A 21,870-nucleotide genomic window follows, 5' to 3' on the forward strand; every position below is an offset into this window, starting at 1 on the left:
CTGAATGGAGTATGCTGAGCCTTGTAGTTCTGCAGCTGTCTGCTCTCCTGCATACACTAGTGGATGGAGTATGCTGAGCCTTGTAGTTCTGCTCTCCCTGCAGCATACAGTCCTGGATGGAGCATGCTGAGCCTTGTAGTTCTGCAGCTGTCTGCTCTCCTGCATACACTAGTGGAGAACAGATTGAAGAATGAAATGACATCAGATCGATTTTTTTTTTTTTAATGATTTTTTTTAATTAACCAATCTTTAATGACATTGTTCACTGATAAAAACGCATAAATACAGTGAACCAAAACGCATGATTTTTTGCCGCGGATGTGTTTTTGGGCGTTTTTAGCAGCTAGAAATGCAGCGTTTTTGATGCCACAAAAATGGTTAGGTGCGCACATACCATTTTTTTTTTTTCCAGATCCTCAGAGAATTCTTTGCCATGAGGTGCCATGTAAAACTTCCAGTGACTAGTATGAGAGAGTGAGCGATCACACGAAATGTAACACATCTGCTCCCCATTCACGGCTTAGACCTTGTAACACTGAGTCACATGACACTGGGAGGGAAAATGGCTAATTGGGTTGAATATGTCCTTTTTCACTTAGGGGTGTACTCCCTTTTATTGCCAGCCTATTAGACATTAATGGCTGTGTGTTGAGCTATTTAGAGAGCACTATAAATGTACACTGCTATACAAGCTGTACACTGACTACTTTATATTGTATTAGTGTCATATTGTCCGTGTTCTCCCATGAAAATATAGTGTTTATTTTATTTATAGTGCCGTTAATTCCATAGTGCTTTACAGAATTCAACATTGCAAGCTCCAATGGTGACAGCAATCTAAATTCCCTATCAGTATATCTTTGTAGTGTGGGAGGAAAATGGAGAACCCGGAGGTCTGGAAACTGTTAGATAACTTACATTTGCGACCATTTTTCTGCTGTGGAGTCTGTATAAATTCCTTCACCTACCTAAAGGCACTGCAGATTCTAAAATAGATCCGGCATGGCACTGCTCCTATTGGGGTTTTACACACCAGATCAATGTGAGAAGGTAGAAAGCATCTAAGATCCAGGGAGGGTAGTTTGTAGGTAGACGAGAGATCATATAGGCTGTGTTTGAGGGTAGAGCGAGGAGCGCACACTTGGTAGACCGCTGATACCGAGGAAAGAGTAATTCCCCTGCAAAGTGGAGAAGAAATTCCTCATATGCCATTGAAGGAAAAATCAGTCCAGATATAATGATAAAGATATAATTAAGTGAATCCATGTATTATGTTTGGGAGACCATCACAATTGTTTCCTTCAAGGATGTGTCCTATTGTCTTTTTGATGAAAATGTGGGTATGTTAAATATAATTGCAGATCTAAAGAAAAAATGCTTGTAAGTTCCCAAAGACTATCCACAATATTTTTCTTATGAAACAGTTACCTTCTGTCTCCAATAGACAAAATATGCAGAGGTCTGTGATTTGGAGGCTCCCAGGTGTATAGAGATGTTTTATTTCTATACAGTAATTCTATGTCATTCTTTTCTTCTACACTGTACATGTTTTTAATTTTTTTTTCCATATGTGTTTGAAACCTCCTCCTCTCCTTTTTGTTTTCTACAGTATTTCACAGGCCTTGAGTGCGGTCACAAGTTCTGCATGCAGTGCTGGGGTGAATATTTAACCACCAAAATCATAGAGGAAGGAATGGGACAGGTAACAACCTTGGTAGTTTTTCCAGTTATCCAGTCTACAACATGTATATCGAGATAGATGATATATTTATTATTCTTTAATTTTTTTGTGATAGTAGAAAAACAAATTGTGTGTTTTTTGTTCATTGCGTAGGCTTAAAATCTAAAATAACATTATCTTTATCTGATTTTATCTTCACACTTTCTTTAGACCATCTCCTGCCCAGCTCATGGCTGCGACATTTTAGTTGATGACAATACAGTAATGTAAGTGGTGAGCTTATACACCATACTGCACTATACTGTACGTTTTATTAAAATTATTTTATCATGTTTGATTGCTTTAATCATAATTATAATTGTTCCAAAATATTATATTGAAATATTAAGCCCCCCTGGCGTTTTGCGTTTTTCAGTTTTTGGGGGGGGTTCCTCTCTTTCTTCCGAGAGCCGTGACATTTTATTTTTCTGTCAATCTTGCCATATAAGGACTTATTTTTTGCGGGACGAGTTGTAGTTTTAAATGAAACCATAAGTTTTACCATATAGTGTATTGGAAAAAATTCAGGTGTGGAAAAACTGCAAAAAAAAGTGTGATCGCACTATAGTTTTTGGGATATTTTATTCACAGTTTTCATTATATGGTAAAACTGATGTCGCTGTGATGCCTTAGATCTGTGCGAGTTTGTAGACACCAAACTTCAATAGTTTTACTTGTATCTAAGGGGTTAAAAAAAATCACAAGTTTGTAAAAAAAAAAAAAGTTTTCCGAAACCCGTAGTGTTTTCATTTTCTGGGATCTATGGCTCAGTGACGGCTTATTTTTTGCGCCCCAAGCTGACGTTTTTAACTGTACCATTTTTGCACAGATGCTACGTTTTGATCACCTGTTAATGCATTTTGTGCAAAATTTGCAGCGACCAAAAAACGTAATTTTGGCATTTGGAATTTTTTTGCCGCTACGCCGTTTACCGATCAGATTAATTGATTTTACATTTTGATAGGTCGGGCATTTCTGAACGCAGCGATACCAAATATGTGTATATTTATACCAATATTGTTACCCTCTTACTCCTACTGGGGGGGGTTTAATCCTCCCACCACTATAATTAGTAACTTTTGCTCTCACTTTCATAAATCTATTAGATTTACCCTAATTTCCGTGAGAGATTTGGGGGCAGACTTTTATAAATCTTCTGAGGAGGAATGTGATACAGCAATATCCTTGCTGTAGGGTGTGTCATTCAATCATAATGAACGTCTTACCCAATAATACATTCTTCCTAGGAGCTGACTAAATCAGAGTATAAATAGTACACGGTGTAAAAGCTTTTCACACCCTGCTTATTCTTTCCTTTCTTAGATCTGAAGGAATTCTATTGAGGAATAATATTTGAAAAGGAGCAACCTTTAAAGCCATTAGGAGACTTAAAGGGAATGGGGGGGATAAAAAGTTTGTTTTCTTTTCCAGCTTAACCTTCAAAGAGAACCAGTCAGCAGGATTTAGCAATATAAAGTAAAGACATAGCCATAATGGCACTGTTATGCTGACTGAATTGATACCTTTTGGTGTTTCTATGATAGGTCATTGATTATTCAGTGACCTGTCTTCTTTTTGAAATTTCGTGCCGCCACTGTCATTGACTAGGATGGCACGTGTAAAGTTTTATGCTACAGCCGGTTTTCAATAAAATGGCACCTGAGGTGGCGCATGCGCAGCTATCAATAGCGGCTCAATGACATCTTCATTCAGTCGAGATCTCGATCTGTGCATGTGTTGCTTTTGGCGCCATTTTATTGAAGACCGACCATGGAATGAAACTCTTATGTGCTACCCACACCAATAACAGCTGTGCAAAATCTCAAAAAGGTGGCAGGTCACTAATCGGTGACCTGTCATAGAAACACAGGAGGTTAACGGAGAAGCAGAAGACAACTCTATCCCCAGTCTCGCCTCGATGCAGAGAAATATCATTAGAACAAAACTTTAGGCTCTGATTAAACAGGAACCAAAGATCAAATTCCTTCACCAAAGGTATCAATTTAAACAGTATAACAGCACCATTATTGTGTCTTTACTTTATAATGCTAAATACTGCTTACAGGTTCTCTTTAACTGAAAATACTGCAACAAAGACAACCTCAAATTACTGGAAAAGGTGCACGTAGATTCCAGCATTTAAACTAACTTTTTAAAGTGTAACTAGTTTAATTTTTATTTCATACTTCAATAGTATACATGAAAATAAGCAACCAGGACGGATCATTCATTTGCAAAATTCTAAAATTACAGGTAAAATCTGTATTCCGGGAAGACAGATTATTACATTATTGAGGTAGAAGATGAGAGTAACTATTGATGAGATTCTGTGTAGACGAGAGATCGGAGGGATCAGCTCTGCATCTAGCTTCTCTCTCTCTTCTCCCCTGCCTCTCATTTACATACAGTCTGGCCGAAAGTGTTGACACACTTGAAATTGTTCCTGAAATTGAAGTATTTCTCCTAGAAATTATTGCAATTACATGTTTTGTTATACATGTTTATTTCCTTTGTGTGTATTGGAACAACAAAAAAGGTAATTGGACACAATTTCACACACAACTTCAAAATTGGGCTTGACAAAATTGTTGGCACCTTCAACTTAATATTTGGTTGCACGCCTTTTGTAATAACTGCAATCAATCGCTTCCTATAACCATCAACAAGCTTCTTACACCTCTCAGCTTTGAATTTTGGACTACTATTCTTCTGCAGACTGCTCCAGGTCTCCCATATTTTAAGAATGCCTTCTCCCAACAGCAATTTTGACTTCAATGGAATTTAGGTCCAGACTCATTACTGGCCACTTCAGAATTTCAGCCTTTTTTCCATCCAGTTTTGGTTGTTTATTGAAGTATGTATGTGATGCTGGAATACTCATGACCTAGGATAAAAACCCGGGTTTTTGTCACTGGGCACTACTTTGCGACCCAAAATCCTTTTGTTAATTAATGATGCCTTGCACCAGGGCTGTGGAGTCGGTAAGCCAAACCTTCGATTCCTCAGTTTCCCCTATTCCGACTCCACGAATACGAATCCCTCATACATGACTCATGTTTGTGATAAATTTACTGTATTAACATGGTAACATCAGGCGCTTAATCATTATTATGATGCAATAATCAAGCTGTTTAGATAAAACATAAAATTTATTTATTGGAATACAGGTTTAGAACACAAAAAACTAATAAATTGTTAATATGCAGTACACTCTGCAATAAATGGAGAAAAAACAATTTAACAAAAATGTATGGAATAACATTTATGCAGTCTATGAATTTGTTCTGAGAAATAGTATCGCCTCCATTATATCCTCCTTCATAGATTACCTCAAATCTGACCTAATTATTTTAAGGCCTCTGCAGTAACTTGGGTTGGTGTCAAAGCGGTAACCACATGGGCAACATCTCTAACAATTTTAGGGTATAAAGGAATTGCACAGTCAGTTTTGATCTCTTCTACTTCTTTGAGAGCAAGTGAAAAATTTTGCTGCAATATGGTCAATCTGTTTGCTATGAGAGTGGAATCTTTTTTCCTGCGGCAACGCTTCGCTGCTCCATGTCGACCAAATCCTTTTCAAAATTAAACTCCTCATCTGATGAGGCTGAAGATACGGCAGCAGTAGCACTGGCAGGATCCAAGTCCTTGCCTTGGCAGTCCTGTAGCCCACTCATCATAACTGCTACTTCTGTCAGAGCTTCTTTTCCGTTAGTAAGCTGTTGATCATCCAGCAATATATGATGACTTGGGTCCACATATACAGCTACCAGAAGAATTTTATTTTCTAATAGCATTGTGTCTCTCCATTTCATTGAAGCAGAAATGCCATCTGCAATTAAACATCCTCTTTGGGACAAGCAAAACAGCAAGTTCTTCCACTTCCTTATGAAAATGCCGGAAGTTAAATCCTCAGCTTGTAATTGTTTAGTCAATGTAAATAGAGGATGAAGCAATTCCTTCAATTCAGCCACCTGTGTCCATTGACCTTCATTTAGTGTTAACTGACAGTTGGCCATGTCTACAAAAATGGGTTTCATCACAAGCAATCGCTCAATCATTAAATGTTGCCCCACCGAGTGGCTTGATCGACAATTGCCCCTTCTCCACCACGTTTCTTCAAGATGGAATAAATTTTAGGGGTTCTGGCAGCAATTACCAATTTCCTCACTTTGCCAATTAGAGTTCCAGCCTGTACCTCTTGCAGACTATTTCGTATTGCCAGCTGCAGCATGTGCACAACACAGCACATGTGATAAATAGGAGAGAGATATGAAGCAGCTTCAACAAGATGTAATTCTAAAGGATCATTTTGCTGTTTATTGAAAGTGTAGACTTGCTTTAAGAAGTACTTACTTTAATTCTACTTTCCTGTTCACTCTAGAATCTCTAGCAGTTCTGAGATGATTGCAGACATTCTTTGTCTTTGTTTTTACCCTTATCTGTAGAGGAGGCGCTTCATTACTTATATCATGTAGCTGAAGTGCAGCACAGATTCATCTCAACTAAAAGCCTAGATTCTTTGATCAGGAATAGAACAGACATTTATACCACATTTCATAACTTTCCCAAATTCTTATGAAAAAATATTCAGCACATACTGCAATGAAACGCTGTACCCAATTTATTATGTATTTTCGGAGTCGGTCCATTTTATACCAACTCCACCGAAAATGGACACAGACTACACTACTCCGACTCCACAGCCATGACTTGCACGCAGTCTAGGCTCCTAAAACCAGAGGTAGCATAACATCCCCAAAGCAAGAACCTCCACCATATTTGACTATAGGTACTGTGTTCTTTTCTTTGTAGGCCTCATTCCGTTTTCAGTAAAAAGTACGTTATCAAAAAGCTCTATCTTGATCTCATCTGTTCACAAGTCGTTTTCCTCAGAAGGATTTTGGCTTACTCGCATACATTTTGGCAAACTGCAGTCTAGTTTTTTTGTGTGTCACTAAGCAGTGGGGTCCTCCTTGGTCTTCTGCCATAGTGCTTCATTTCATTCAAATGTCAATAGATAGTTGGCATGGACATTGAAGCACCTAAGCCTGCAGGAGTACTTGAATTTCGTTGCGACTTGATGCTTGGTGCTGCTTATCTACCATCCGGACAATCCTGTGTTGAAACTTTTCATTAATTTTTCTCTGCTGTCCATGTCCAGGGAGATAAGCGACAGTGCCATGGGTTGTAAACCTCTTGATTATGTTGCGCTTTGTGGAGAATGAAACATCAAGATTTCTGGAGATGGACTTGTAACATTAAGATTATTTTTCAACAATTCTGATTCTCAAGTCCTCAGACAGTTCTCTTCTGTTTTTTTCTGTTCTTCATGCTTAGTGTGGCACACCCCAAACACACAATGTAAAGATTGCGTCAACGTCTCCCCTTTTTAATCTGGTTTCAGGTGTGATTTTCATATTGCCCTCAGCTTGGTATAGGCAAGTTTGAATAAACATCACATTCTTGAAACAAAGTTGTTCGTCCACAATTTTGCAGAGATGCCAAAAGTTTTGTCCAACCCATTTTTTTTTTGTTTTTATGTGAAATTATCAAATTTGGCTTTTTCTTTTTCCTCGATTTCCTTTTGCTTGTATTGGAACAAAACCAACGTGTATGACAAAACATATGTAATTGCGATAATCTTCTGGGAGAAATGCTTTTCTAGAACAATTTTATGGGTGCCATCACTTTTGGCCATAACTTTATAATCTTATCAACTTGTAACATTTATATAAAAATCTGTCTTCACTGAATACAGATTTTGCCTGATCATTCCTTGTAGATTTCTCTAAGATATATTACAAAGTTTATTTTTATGTGTACTATTGATTAAAGCATTTTTATAAACATGTTTATTTTTTTCCACAAAGAAAACAAAAATCACAAATTGTTCCCCAGTAAAACCCTTCCTGCAGTATTTTTTTTTTTTTTAAATTCTGTGCTACATAATTTTGTTGTGGCTATTGTAACTTAGACCTTCAGCTCTGTCAACTAACAATCATCCAATATTCCACATACTGTGCTCAGTATTACCAATAAGACTGGCTAATATTGCAGCATATAGAGTGCCTTGAAAAAGTATTTCCTGTGAACTTTTCCAAATTGTGATATTATGTGATACACCAACACAAAGTAGCAAGTATTTTTGTGACGTGTAAACGAAATGATACATGGTTTACATGGATACATATTTCTTTGTTGCTCCATTGGGAGACCCAGACAATTGGGTGTATAGGCTATGCCTCCGGAGGCCGCACAAAGTATTACACTAAAAGTGTAAAGCCCCTCCCCTTCTGCCTATACACCCCCCGTGCTCCCACGGGCTCCTCAGTTTTTTGCTTTGTGCGAAGGAGGCAGACCTGCACACATAGCTCCACAGATTAGTCAGCAGCAGCTGCTGACTATGTCGGATGGAAGAAAAGTGGGCCCATATAGGGCCCCCAGCATGCTCCCTTCTCACCCCACTCTTGTCGGCGGTGTTGTTAAGGTTGAGGTATCCATTGCGGGTACGGAGGCTGGAGCCCACATGCTGTTTTCCTTCCCCATCCCCCTTAGGGCTCTGGGTGAAGTGGGATCCTATCGGTCTCCAGGCACTGAGACCGTGCTCCATCCACAGCTCCTGAGGACCCTGCTGGATAGGAGCCGAGTATCGTCAGGGACATGGCCCTGCTACTTTGAGGTACTCTGTGTCCCCGTGGGGACTGCGCACAGCAACACTCCAGCATTGCTGGGTGTGCTAGTGCACCGGGGACCGCGGCGCTGACCGCGTTTGTGCCATTATACACTGCAGCATTGCTGAGTGTGTTACTGTATGGGGACTACCGCGCTGACCGCCGCTGCCATTGTTATACATGCGGCGCGGCTGGGACTGTTAGTGCGCCGGGGACTCTGCGCTGGCCGCGCTTATACGGCGGCCGCGCTCATAACTCGAGTCCCTGGCTTTTGGGCCTAGTCTCTTTTTCTTCCCGCCCCCAGCCCTGCCAGTCAGGGGAAGGGCGGGACGCTGTACAGCACGGCAGCACTGAGGGCTGGAGCATGCTTTGCATACTCCACCCCCCTCACTGTGCACAGTGGGGCACCAGTTCCCGCACTTTCTGGGTCACGCCCACGGCTCGCTCCTCTCCTCAGGACGCCGGCAGCCATTCCTGTCAGCTCCTCGGACGCTGCAGAGGGGAGACAAACTCTGGGGGACCCAGGCAGGGATTCTGGTGACCACACAACCGCTTTAAGCGGGCGGTAAGCAGCACCTCAGGTGCTGGCCCCACTTGGTGCAGAAGTGTATTTATAGTTTATATGTTTACAGGCTATACTTTACACTGTATGGTGCACAGCTGATTTCTGGCTATATACCCTGTTGTGTTGCTCAAAGGAGACAACAGCATGGCGCCCACAAGAAGCAGGGGTGCCAAAACACAGGCTTACTATGCTGCCTGCACCGCATGTACAACCTCGCTACCGGCAGGTTCCACTGACCCTCATTGTGTGCACTGCTCGGCCCCTGTGGCACTTACTCAGCCGGAGCCTCTGCTAAGGGGGGCCCAGGGGGAACAACCAGCTAACACTGTCCAGGTGACAGGGACGGAGTTTGCAGTTTTTACTGACAGACTTTCTGAGACTATGGCCAAGATTCTAGAGGCTTTGCAGTCCAGACCGGTATCTCAGAACGGACCGCAGCCCCAGACCGCCTAAGCGAGCTCGCTGGGAAATCCCCTCGACCTCAAGACTCTGTTCAGGGTCTCAGAGGGATGACTCTCTGTATGATGAAGCGGAGGTAGCTGATCAGGATTCTGATCCTGAGGCCGCTCTCAACCTTGATACTCCTGATGGTGACGCCATAGTGAATGATCTTATCGCGTCCATACATCAAATGTTGGATATTTCTCCCTCGGCTCCTCCAGCGGAGGAGTCAGCCTCTCAGCAGGAGAAATTCCGTTTCAGGTTCCCCATGCGTACAACGAGTATGTTTCTGGATCACTCCGATTTCAGAGAGGCAGTCCAGAAACACCGAGTTTGTCCAGATAAGCGTTTTCCCAAGCGCCTTAAGGATACACGTTATCCCTTCCCCCCTGACGTGGTCAAGGGCTGGACTCAGTGTCCCAAGGTGGATCCTCCAATCTCCAGACTGGCGGCTAGATCCTTAGTTGCAGTTGAAGATGGGGCTTCGCTCAAGGATGCCACTGACAGACAGATGGAGCTCTGGTTGAAATCCATCTATGAAGCTATCGGCGCGTCTTTTGCTCCAGCATTCGCAGCTGTATGGGCACTCCAAGCTATCTCAGCGGGTCAAGCGCAAATTGACGCCCTCACACGTACGTCTGCGCCGCAAGTGGCGTCCATAACTTCTCAAACGTCGGCATTTGCGTCCTACGCTATTAATGCTGTCCTGGACTCTGCGAGCCGTACGGCGGTTGCAGCCGACAATTCGGTGGCAATACGCAGGGCCTTGTGGCTACGGGAATGGAAGGCAGATTCGGCTTCCAAAAAGTCCTTAACCGGTTTGCCAATTTCTGGCGACCGTTTGTTTGGTGAGAGGCTGGATGAGATCATCAAACAATCTAAGGGAAAGGAAACATCCTTACCCCAGGCCAAACCAAAATTACCCCAACAGAGGAGGGGACAGTCGAGGTTTCGGTCCTTTCGGGGTGCGGGCAGGTCCCAATTCTCCTCGTACAAAAGGCCTCAGAAGGATCAGAGGAACTCCGATCCATGGCGGTCTAAGTCACGCCCTAAAAAGACCGCTGGAGGTGCCGCTACCAAGGCGGCTTCCTCATGACTTACGGCCTCCTCACACCGCATCCTCGGTCGGTGGCAGGCTCTCCCGCTTTTCCGACATTTGGCTGCCACAAGTAAAAGACCGTTGGGTGAGAGACATCCTGTCTCACGGTTACAGGATAGAGTTCAGCTCTCGTCCTCCGACTCGATTTTTCAGAACATCTCCGCCTCCCGAGCGAGCCGATGCTCTTCTGCAGGCGCTGGGCACTCTGAAGGCAGAAGGAGTGGTGGTTCCTGTTCCTCTTCAGCAACAGGGTCACGGTTTTTACTCCAACCTGTTTGTGGTTCCAAAGGACGGGTCTTTCCGTCCTGTCCTGGACCTAAAACTGCTCAACAAACACGTAAAGACCAGGCGGTTCCGGATGGAATCCCTCCGCTCCGTCATCGCCTCAATGTCCCAAGGAGATTTCCTTGCATCGATCGATATCAAAGATGCTTATCTCCACGTACCGATTGCTCCAGAGCATCAGCGCTTCCTGCGCTTCGCCATAGGAGACGAACACCTTCAGTTCGTGGCACTGCCGTTCGGCCTGGCGACAGCCCCACGGGTTTTCACCAAGGTCATGGCTGCAGTGGTTGCGGTCCTCCACTCTCAGGGTCACTCGGTGATCCCTTACTTAGACGATCTGCTGGTCAAGGCTCCCTCTCAAGAGGCATGCCAGCACAGCCTCACCGCCACTCTGGAGACTCTCCAGAGTTTCGGGTGGATCATCAATTTTCCAAAGTCAAATCTGACACCGGCCCAATCGCTGACATATCTTGGCATGGAGTTTCATACCCTCTCAGCGATAGTGAAGCTTCCGCTGAACAAGCAGCGTTCACTACAGACGGGGGTGCAATCTCTCCTTCAAGGTCAGTCACACCCCTTGAGGCGCCTCATGCACTTCCTGGGGAAGATGGTGGCAGCAATGGAGGCAGTCCCTTTCGCGCAGTTTCACCTGCGTCCTCTTCAATGGGACATCCTACGCAAATGGGACAGGAAGCCGACGTCCCTCGACAGGAACGTCTCCCTCTCTCAGGCAGCCAAAGCTTCCCTTCGGTGGTGGCTTCATCCCACTTCATTATCGAAGGGGAAATCCTTCCTACCCCCATCCTGGGCGGTGGTCACGACGGACGCGAGTCTGTCAGGGTGGGGAGCAGTTTTTCTCCACCACAGGGCTCAGGGTACATGGACTCGACAAGAGTCCTCACTTCAGATCAATGTTCTGGAGATCAGGGCAGTGTATCTGGCCCTCAAAGCGTTCCAGCAGTGGCTGGAAGGCAAGCAGATCCGAATTCAGTCGGACAACTCCACAGCGGTGGCTTACATCAACCACCAAGGAGGAACATGCAGTCGGCAAGCCTTCCAGGAAGTCCGGCGGATTTTGATGTGGGTGGAAGCCACGGCCTCCACCATCTCCGCAGTTCACATCCCGGGCGTGGAAAACTGGGAAGCAGACTTTCTCAGTCGCCAGGGCATGGACGCAGGGGAATGGTCCCTTCACCCGGACGTGTTTCAGGAGATCTGTTGCCGCTGGGGGATGCCGGATGTCGACCTAATGGCGTCCCGGCACAACAACAAGGTCACGGCATTCATGGCACGTTCTCACGATCACAGAGCTCTGGCGGCAGACGCCTTAGTTCAGGATTGGTCGCAGTTTCAACTCCCTTATGTGTTTTCTCCGCTGGCACTGTTGCCCAGAGTGTTACGCAAGATCAGGGCCGACTGCCGCCGCGCCATCCTCGTCGCTCCAGACTGGCCGAGGAGGTCGTGGTACCCGGATCTGTGGCATCTCACGGTCAGCCAACCGTGGGCACTACCAGACCGACCAGACTTGCTGTCTCAAGGGCCGTTTTTCCATCTGAATTCTGCGGCCCTCAACCTGACTGTGTGGCCATTGAGTCCTGGATCTTAGCGTCTTCAGGATTATCTCAAGAGGTCATTGCCACTATGAGACAGGCTAGGAAACCAACGTCCGCCAAGATCTACCACAGGACGTGGAAAATATTCCTGTCGTGGTGCTCTGATCAGGGTTTTTCTCCCTGGCCATTTGCCTTGCCCACTTTTCTGTCCTTTCTTCAGTCCGGATTGGAAAAAGGTTTGTCGCTTGGCTCCCTTAAGGGACAAGTCTCTGCGCTCTCTGTGTTTTTTCAGAAGCACTTGGCCAGACTTCCACAGGTACGCACGTTCCTGCAGGGGGTTTGTCACATCGTCCCTCCTTACAAACGTCCGTTGGAACCATGGGATCTGAACAGGGTGCTGATGGTTCTTCAGAAACCACCGTTCGAGCCAATGAGGGATATTTCTCTCGCACGCCTTTCGCAGAAAGTGGTTTTCCTAGTAGCAGTCACTTCACTTCGGAGAGTGTCTGAGCTAGCAGCATTGTCATGCAAAGCCCCTTTCCTGGTGTTTCACCAGGACAAGGTGGTTCTGCGTCCGGTTCCGGAATTTCTCCCTAAGGTGGTATCCCCTTTTCATCTCAATCAGGATATCTCCTTACCCTCTTTTTGCCCTCATCCAATTCACCAATGTGAAAAGGATTTGCACTTGTTAGATCTGGTGAGAGCACTCAGACTCTACATTTCTCGTACGGCGCCCCTCGGATGCACTCTTTGTCCTTGTCGCTGGCCAGCGTAAAGGGTCACAGGCTTCCAAATCAACCCTGGCTCGGTGGATCAAGGAACCAATTCTCGAAGCTTACCGTTCTGCTGGGCTTACGGTTCCCTCAGGGCTGAAGGCCCATTCTACCAGAGCCGTGGGTGCGTCCTGGGCTTTGAGGCACCAGGCTACGGCTCAGCAGGTGTGTCAGGCGGCTACCTGGTCGAGCCTGCACACTTTCACGAAACACTATCAGGTGCATACCTATGCTTCGGCAGATGCCAGCCTAGGTAGGCGAGTCCTTCAGGCGGCGGTTGCCCACCTGTAGGACGGAGCCGTTACGGCTCTATTATGAGGTATTATTTACCCACCCAGGGACTGCTTTTGGACGTCCCAATTGTCTGGGTCTCCCAATGGAGCGACAAAGAAGAAGGGAATTTTGTTTACTTACCGTAAATTCCTTTTCTTCTAGCTCCAATTGGGAGACCCAGCACCCGCCCCTGTTTTTTTGTGTACACATGTTGTTCATGTTGAATGGTTTCAGTTCTCCGATATTCCTTCGGATTGAATTTACTTTAAACCAGTTTATAATTTTTTTCCTCCTTCTTGCTTTTGCACCAAAACTGAGGAGCCCGTGGGAGCACGGGGGGTGTATAGGCAGAAGGGGAGGGGCTTTACACTTTTAGTGTAATACTTTGTGCGGCCTCTGGAGGCATAGCCTATACACCCAATTGTCTGGGTCTCCCAATTGGAGCTAGAAGAAAAGGAATTTACGGTAAGTAAACAAAATTCCCTTCTTTAAAAAAAAAAGAATCTGAAAAATTTGACGTGCATTTGTATTCAGCCCGTGCTTGAGTCAATACTTTGTAGAACCACCTTTTGCTGGTATTACAGCTGCAAATCTTGCAGGGTATGTCTCTACCAGCTTTGCACATTTAGAGTGTGAATTTTGTGCCCATTCTTCTTTGCAAAATAGCTCTATCTCAGTGAGGTTGGATGGAGAGCGTCTGTGAACAGCAATTATCAAGTCTTGCCACAGATGCTCAATTTAGGTCTGGTCTTTGACTGGTCCATTCACACATATGAATATGCTTTGATCTAAACCATTCCATTGTAAATCTGGCAGTATGTTTAGAGTTGTCCTACCTGAAGGTGAAGCTTTGCTCCTGTGTCAATTCTTTTGGAGGCTCTAACAGTATTTCCTCCAGGATTGCCCTTTTATTTAGCTATATCCATTGTTGCCTAAACTCTGACCAGCTTTCCTGTCCCCACTGAAGAAAAGCTTTGCTTCAGAATGATGCTGCCACCACTATGTTTGACTGTGGGAATAGTGTTTTCAGGGTGATGTGCAGTGGTAATTTTTCACCACACATAGCGTTTTGTATTTAGCCCTCAAATTTTAACTTTGATCCCTTCTGACTAGAGCACCTTCTTCTACATGCATGCTAGTTGTATCCCCAACAATGTTTTTCTTCCTGCCACTCCTCCATAAAGGTTGTATTGTTGACAGATTCGCCCCTTTCCCCCTGTGGATTGAATACAAATGCATGTCTCAGTTTTCAGATTTGTTTTAAAAACATGTATTCTTTCCTTTTAAACGTCACAAAAACTTGCTACGTAATGTTGGTATAATCACATAAAATCCCAATGAAATACATTAAAGTTTGTGGGTATAATGTGGAAAAGTTAATAGGGTATGAATGCACAACTATTTTATCCTACAGTATTTTTCTTCATAAATGCGGCCTTCTTCCTTTGAGACTATGCCCACTTTTGTCACTTTCAAAATTTGGCTAACCACTACCGAGATGTAATATTTAACTTCAGATTTGTTGCACTCCATTTTCAATTTTCTCTGCAATATCAAAAACATGTCAATTGTAAATGTGTAAAAACTATTTTCTGAACAGATCATAAAGGGCAAAAACGATCTAAAAGAGAGAGGTTTTCCTGACCTTTGCTAACCAATTCTCCATGCAGCTGATATTCTTTGGTGCCATCTTTTCATGCTGCTGGAAAATAAAGACACTTAGGTTTGAGGTCCCGAAATGGTTAATATAGAATTCCACTGAAAACATTTCTGACTTGCTCAGTTTGTCCTTTTTTGTTAAATCCAGCTGAGTATCACAGGTACAGGTATCTTTACATATGTTTTGTGCTCAGTTGAAGGTCTCTAATTTTTACTCACAGCTCACTTTGCTATCATGTCATCAGTTGGTATTACTTTCTCAAACTACTTTTTAAAATGAATATTCTAACTTGTTTGTTCTCTTTTCTCCATCAGGCGTTTAATCACAGATTCAAAAGTGAAATTAAAGTATCAGCATTTAATAACTAATAGCTTTGTAGAGGTAAGTGCTTGAAATTGCAGAATTCTGTCCTTGGTAATGATCAGAGAGCCTTACACTGGGCACGTAAAGAAATGTCTGCTCTGCTGAATTGTGTTTTTAGTAAATGCTTGCATCCCGCATTAACTAACCATTTTGGAGATCGCTCTATAGCTTCGCGTAGTGCCAGTTCTCTTTGATTCTTTCACACATCTTCTTTTATAAAGCTTGAAGGCTGATAATGAACATGGTCCAAGCCCATCCAAACATTTTCACAACACTTTCATATAGAAGTCACTAGATTAAGTTAGATGCCTGGTGGAAATGTTTCTCTTACATGTAATCTGTCACCATTTTGATCTTTTTTAAACTGTTAATATGGGCATACAGGTTATAGAATATCGATAAATATCATACTTGTATGTCTCATATCAGATGCCTTGTTGTGAATAAATAATTTATCACTTTATATAAATGAGTTCTTCCAGGCTATGGGGCGGATGCTACCTGGGAAGATAACTCCGCCTCCAATCATTATTTTTAAGTAAAACGGTGTTACCAGTGTGAGACAAGTAACTGACACAGAACAGGAGAACTGAAATTTGAATTCTTGCAAACACATTTTTGCAGCTTCCTGAGCTCTGCTTCATTGATACAATATTGCAACCCTGTGTGCCTGTGAGATGGAGGCTGAAGCTGAGAGGAACCTGCCGAAGTGTCAGTTATATCACACACAGCTCTGCAGTGAGAGCAGAGAGCGGCCATCACACATCACACTGGTAACTTTCCTTTTATTTAAAATAAGCTCTGAAGGCGGAGTTATCTTCCAGGCAGCATTCGCTCCATAGCCTGGAAGAGGTCATTTACATAAAGTGGTAAAAGATATTTCCACAACATCTGATATAAGACATACAGGTAGGAGATTTTTCAGCATTCTATGACCTGTATGTCCATATTAACAGTTTAAAAAGGTCAAAATGGTGACAGATTCCCTTTTAAATTGATGTGTTGTTGAAATGGAGTTTATAATAAAAAAAAAAAAAGCATGAAAAACAGATTAGTAATATATTTCCTTAAAAAAAATGAATAGTCCTCATTCAGGCTACTTTTTACATTGTAGATCACTGAGAGATATATAAATAATAAGTCCCACACAGACGAGGACTAAAGATAATAAAAGCAATATTTATTGAAGCTATTAAAATAAGATAAAAACAAGGTGCCTCACAGAGGGGGCATCAGCACCTAGGTAAGGGCATGTAAACAATTGATGGTGGCATCACTTAAAGGGAAGCCATCACCAGGATTTGTCTAGATAACCTAAAGCCAGTGCTATACTGGCACTATCAAGCTGATTCTCTACATACACTGGGTATAGAAAGTATTCAGACCCCTTTACATTTTTCACTCTTTGTTGCATTGCAGCCATTTGGTAAATTCAAAAAAGTTTTTTTTTTTCTCTCAATGTACACTCTGCACCCCATCTTGACAGAAAAAAAATTCTATATTTCTGTTTTTTTCTGACAAGATGGGGTGCAGAGTGTACATTAATGAGAACAATTTAATGAGTGAAAAATTTAAAGGGGTTTGAATACTTTCCATACCCACTGTACCTTTATTGGTCAGCTCGGATGTTTAGGTTTTGAAATTCAAGAAAGTAAAGTTTATAAAACCGCCGGCTTCTTGAGTGACAGCAGCTGAGGATCAGATAATAGCAGGGTGGTTATGCATACTTATCCTCTCCCCCTGGTAGAATTAGCATAAGTATTATACAATCGAGTTAACTTTTCACTAGCAGGACCTGTGTGAGGTCATAACCATGTGACCAGAAGGGGCGGGGCCTCAACCAACAAAGCTGATACCAGGAAGCAACATTTTTGTTTGCTGAGGCTCCCACCCCTTCTGGTCACATGGGTATGACCAAACACAGGTACTGCTATTGAAAAGTTAAATTGATTTTAAAATACGTATGCTAATTCTAACAGGGGGAAGGAATAACTATGACTACCCCCCAGATATTATCTGATCCTTAGCTGCTGTCACTCAAAAGACTGCCGATTTTTCTTTATTTTTTTTTCTTAATCGTTCCTTTGGGAGACCCAGACCTTGGGTGTTTAGCTTCTGCCTCCGGAGGACACACAAAGTACTACACCTAAAAGTGTAGCTCCTCCCTCTGAGCTTATACACCCCCTGGTGAGCCAGTCACAGCCAGTTTATCACTTTGTGTTCAGGAGGCATACATCCACACATGCATTCTCATGATTTCTTTTTTGGAAGAAGATTGAAGAAGCGCGGGTCCACGTCTGGACCCACGGCATGTCCCTTCTCACCCCACTGTGTCGGTGGTGTTGTAAGGTTGATTTCCAAGGCTGGAGCCTTACATGCCGTGCTCCTTCACCATCCCTCCTGGGCTCTGGCTTGAAGTGGGAGCCAGCGCGGTCTCCATGCCGGGCAGGAGACCGGTCTCCGTTCCAAAGCCCCTTGAGGACCCTGCTGGACCGGAGCACTCATCCCCAGGGACCTGGCCCTGCGTCTCAGCAGCTAAGTACTGAGTTGTTCATATGTGGGGGTCCATGTACTTTATTGTATGGGGAGAGTGTTTGCTGTATTTGTTTTGACATTCCCGGCGGGTTCTCTGGTTTTCGCCTGAGAACCGCGCCGATGGTGCCTGCTCGTCGGCCTCGCTGCTCAAATTTAGGCCCCGGCTTCGCCGGAGGCCTAGTTTCTAGTACCTGCCCTCGCATGTCACTCATGCAGAGGGACAGGCACGGCTCCTCCCGGCGGCCGTCCTGCACAGGGGAGGGACACTCCCCACTGCTTGTTAGTGATTGCTTCTCTGCAGGTCTCTATGGCCCTCCAGATCCCGCTCTTTTACAGGGACGGCCCCAAAGTCCCGCCCCCTCTCTTCGCTCTGGCGGCGATTTTTTTGAACAGGGTTCACTCGGCGCTGGGCCATCCTGCACCCTGCATCCCTGCTGAGGTGCTGTTCCCTGGGGGTCCAGGCTTCGGGATCTGGAGGGCACACAACACCGCTCCAGTGGTCTGGTAAGCCACAGCCGGTCTCCGGTTGTGGACTTCTGAATATACTCCCTGGGTTGCATTCTATTTGTAGGAGCTGTCTTCCCCACTCCAGCAACATGTCTCACACGAGGAGCAAGGCCCCAAAGCTTTATACTGCATGCGCTGCATGTAAGCTCCTGCTGCCTGAACCGAGCACCTACCCACATTGTGAGGTCTGCTCTAACTTGCCGGTGCCACAGCCTGGAGTCTCACCCCCATTGGTCTCTCAGGCTGCTTCTGCCCCTGTGGCTGAACCCCCGGCCTGGGTAGAGTCCTTCTCTAGGTCTATATCCCAGTCATTTGCTGAGTCCATGGGACTTCTGTCCAGCACGTTGATGAATATGCATCAGCCCCCTTCACAGGGTGCCTCTAACGCGCTTGCTAAGGGTCCTTTAGGATCCCTATCCTCTGACCCCTGTCCACTGGAGCTCACTGAGGATTCATCATCAGGGCCCAGACCCCGTCCTCCTAAGAGGCGCCGCAGGGTCTCCTCTCCCTCCTCATTGATTGCTTCCATTAATTCTGTACTGGTTCTCAATCCACCAGTATCAGAGGAGCAACCCTCTATGGCAGAAAAGCACCAGTTTACCTCACCTAAGAGAGTAAAGAGTGTGTTCTTTAACCACTCCAGTTTTCAGACCGCTGTGACCAAACCCAGGGCCTGTCCGGACAAACGCTTCCCAAGGCGTGGTTCTGATGACCGTTTTCCCTTTCCACCTGAGATGGTCAAGGAGTGGGCTCACTCCCCAAAGGTAGACCCTCCAGTGTCCAGGCTCTCAGCCCGGACCATTGTGTCGGTGGCTGATGGCACTTCCCTTAGGGATGCCACTGACCGTCAGATTGACCTTCTGGCCAAATCCGTGTATGAGGCGGCGGGGGCCTCGTTTTCCCCAACTTTTGCAGCAGTGTGGGCCCTCAAAGGCATCTCTGCTTCCCTAGAGGAGATGTATTCCCTCACCAGAGAATCTATGCCTGAGATGGTTGCCCTAACTTCTCAAGCTTCAGCTTTTTCTTCTTATGCCATGTCTGCCATGCTAGAGGCTTCCCACCGCACTGCGGTGTCTTCGGCTTATTCCCTCGTTATCCGCAGGGTCTTGTGGCTTCGAGAGTGGAAGGCAGATGCCTCTTCAAAGAAGTACCTTGCCGGGCTTCCTTTTGCTGGTTCCCGGCTGTTCGGTGAACAGCTGGATGAAATTATTAAAGAAGCTACTGGCGGGAAGAGCACTTCCATGCCACAAACCAAGACCAGGAAACCTGCCCAGGGTAGGATGCAGTCGAGGTTTCGCTCCTTTCGTTCCTCCAACTGGTCGTCCTCTAAGCCCTCCGCCTCGTCCGCTAACTCAGCTAAGGACCAGAAATCCAACTGGCGCTCAAAACCGCGTCCGCAGAAGACCGCAGGAGGCCCTGCCACTAAGGCAGCCTCCTCATGACTCTCTGCCCGCTCGGGTGGCTTGTCAATCTTCCCAAATCCACTCTGACTCCGACCCAGAGTTTCACGTACCTAGGGATGCAGTTCGAGACTTTGCCGGCACTTGTGAAGTTGCCCTTAAGCAAACAGCTGTCCCTCCAGTTGGCGGTGCGTTCTCTCCTGAGGTCCCGCCGTTATACCCTCAGGCGTCTGATGCAGGTGCTGGGTCAAATGGTGGCGTCCATAGAGGCTGTCCCCTTTGCCCAGTTCCATCTGCGCCCCCTGCAGCTGGACATTCTCCGCTGTTGGGACAAGCGGCCTTCCTCCTTACAGAGGTTAGTGGCCTTGTCGCCACGGACCAAGAGCTCCCTTCAGTGGTGGCTTCGGCCCCTCTCCCTGTCCCAAGGGCGCTCCTTCCTGGCCCCGTCCTGGGTGATTCTCAACACGGATGCCAGTCTATCCGGCTGGGGAGCGGTATGTCTCCACCACAGAGCACAGGGCACTTGGACTCCGTCCGAGTCAGCCCTTTCAATCAATGTGCTGGAAACCAGAGCCGTGCTTCTAGCTCTCCTAGCATTTCACCGCCTACTGGCGGGCAGGCACATTCGAGTCCAGTCAGACAACGCGACAGCGGTTGCCTACATCAACCATCAAGGCGGGACACGCAGCCGACTGGCAATGATGGAGGTTCACCGCATTCTTCAATGGGCGGAGGACTCCAGGTCCACCATATCCGCAGTCCACATCCCAGGCGTGGACAACTGGGAGGCAGATTATCTCAGCCGTCAAAGCGTGGACGCTGGCGAGTGGTCCCTGCATCCGGCAGTATTTCAGTCGATCTGCCGCAGATGGGGCACTCCGGACGTGGACCTCATGGCATCCCGTCACAACAACAAAGTCCCTGTTTACGTGGCTCGCTCCCACGATCCTCAGGCCTTCGCCGCGGACGCTCTGGTTCAGGACTGGTCCCAGTTTCGTCTGTCCTACGTGTTTCCCCCTCTGGCTCTCTTGCCCAGAGTCCTGCGCAAGATCAGAATGGAGGGTCGTCTAGTCATCCTCATTGCATCGGATTGGCCCAGGCGAGCTTGGTATCCGGATCTGCTCCAACTGTCCGTAGACATGCCGTGGCATCTCCCGGACCGTCCAGACCTACTCTCCCAAGGTCCGTTTTTCCGCCCGAATTCTGCGGCCCTCAAATTGACGGCGTGGCTCTTGAGTCCTGGGTTTTGACGGCTTCTGGTATTCCCCCTGAAGTCATCTCCACTATGACTCGGGCCCGCAAGTCTTCCTCCGCTAAGATCTATCACAGGACTTGGAAAATTTTCCTGTCCTGGTGTCGCTCTAATGGCCATCCTCCTTGGCCATTCTCCTTGCCGACCCTTCTGTCTTTTCTACAGTCCGGTCTGCAGCTAGGGCTGTCCCTCAACTCTCTCAAGGGACAAGTTTCAGCTCTGTCAGTTTTATTCCAGCGGCGACTCGCTCGGCTGTCTCATGTCCGCACCTTCATGCAAGGCGCGTCTCACATCATTCCGCCTTACCAGCGGCCCTTGGATCCCTGGGACCTTAACTTGGTTCTCACGGTTTTGCAGAAGCCCCCCTTCGAGCCTCTTAGGGATGTTTCTTTGTCTCGGCTTTCACAGAAAGTGGCCTTTCTGGTTGCCATAACTTCTCTCAGGAGAGTCTCTGATTTGGCTGCGCTCTCCTCTGAGTCACCTTTTTTAGTTTTTCATCAAGACAAGGTGGTTCTCCGTCCGACTCCGGACTTTCTTCCTAAGGTGGTCTCTCCCTTCCACCTTAACCAGGACATTACCTTACCGTCCTTCTGTCCGGCCCCTGTTCATCGCTTTGAAAAAACGCTGCATACTCTAGATCTGGTGCGTGCTCTCCGGATCTATGTGTCTCGCACCGCTGCGATTAGGCGGTGCACCTCTCTTTTTGTGCTAACCACAGGTCAGTGCAAAGGCCTCCCTGCTTCTAAGCCGACCTTAGCCCGTTGCATTAGGTC

General features: G+C 45.9%; 1 protein-coding gene across 1 annotated transcript in view; it reads left to right on the forward strand.

Moving 5' to 3' along the window:
* Positions 1 to 21,870, forward strand: part of ARIH1 (ariadne RBR E3 ubiquitin protein ligase 1) — a 130,424-nt gene that overhangs the window by 71,178 nt on the left and 37,376 nt on the right. The window contains exons 4-6 of the mRNA XM_075345540.1: positions 1,610 to 1,702; positions 1,892 to 1,947; positions 15,355 to 15,421. Of these exons, the coding sequence (XP_075201655.1) occupies positions 1,610 to 1,702; positions 1,892 to 1,947; positions 15,355 to 15,421 (216 nt within the window). The remainder of the gene's footprint in view (positions 1 to 1,609; positions 1,703 to 1,891; positions 1,948 to 15,354; positions 15,422 to 21,870) is intronic.

The sequence above is a fragment of the Anomaloglossus baeobatrachus genome, chromosome 4 (assembly GCF_048569485.1).
Source record: "Anomaloglossus baeobatrachus isolate aAnoBae1 chromosome 4, aAnoBae1.hap1, whole genome shotgun sequence".
Lineage (NCBI taxonomy): Eukaryota > Metazoa > Chordata > Amphibia > Anura > Aromobatidae > Anomaloglossus > Anomaloglossus baeobatrachus.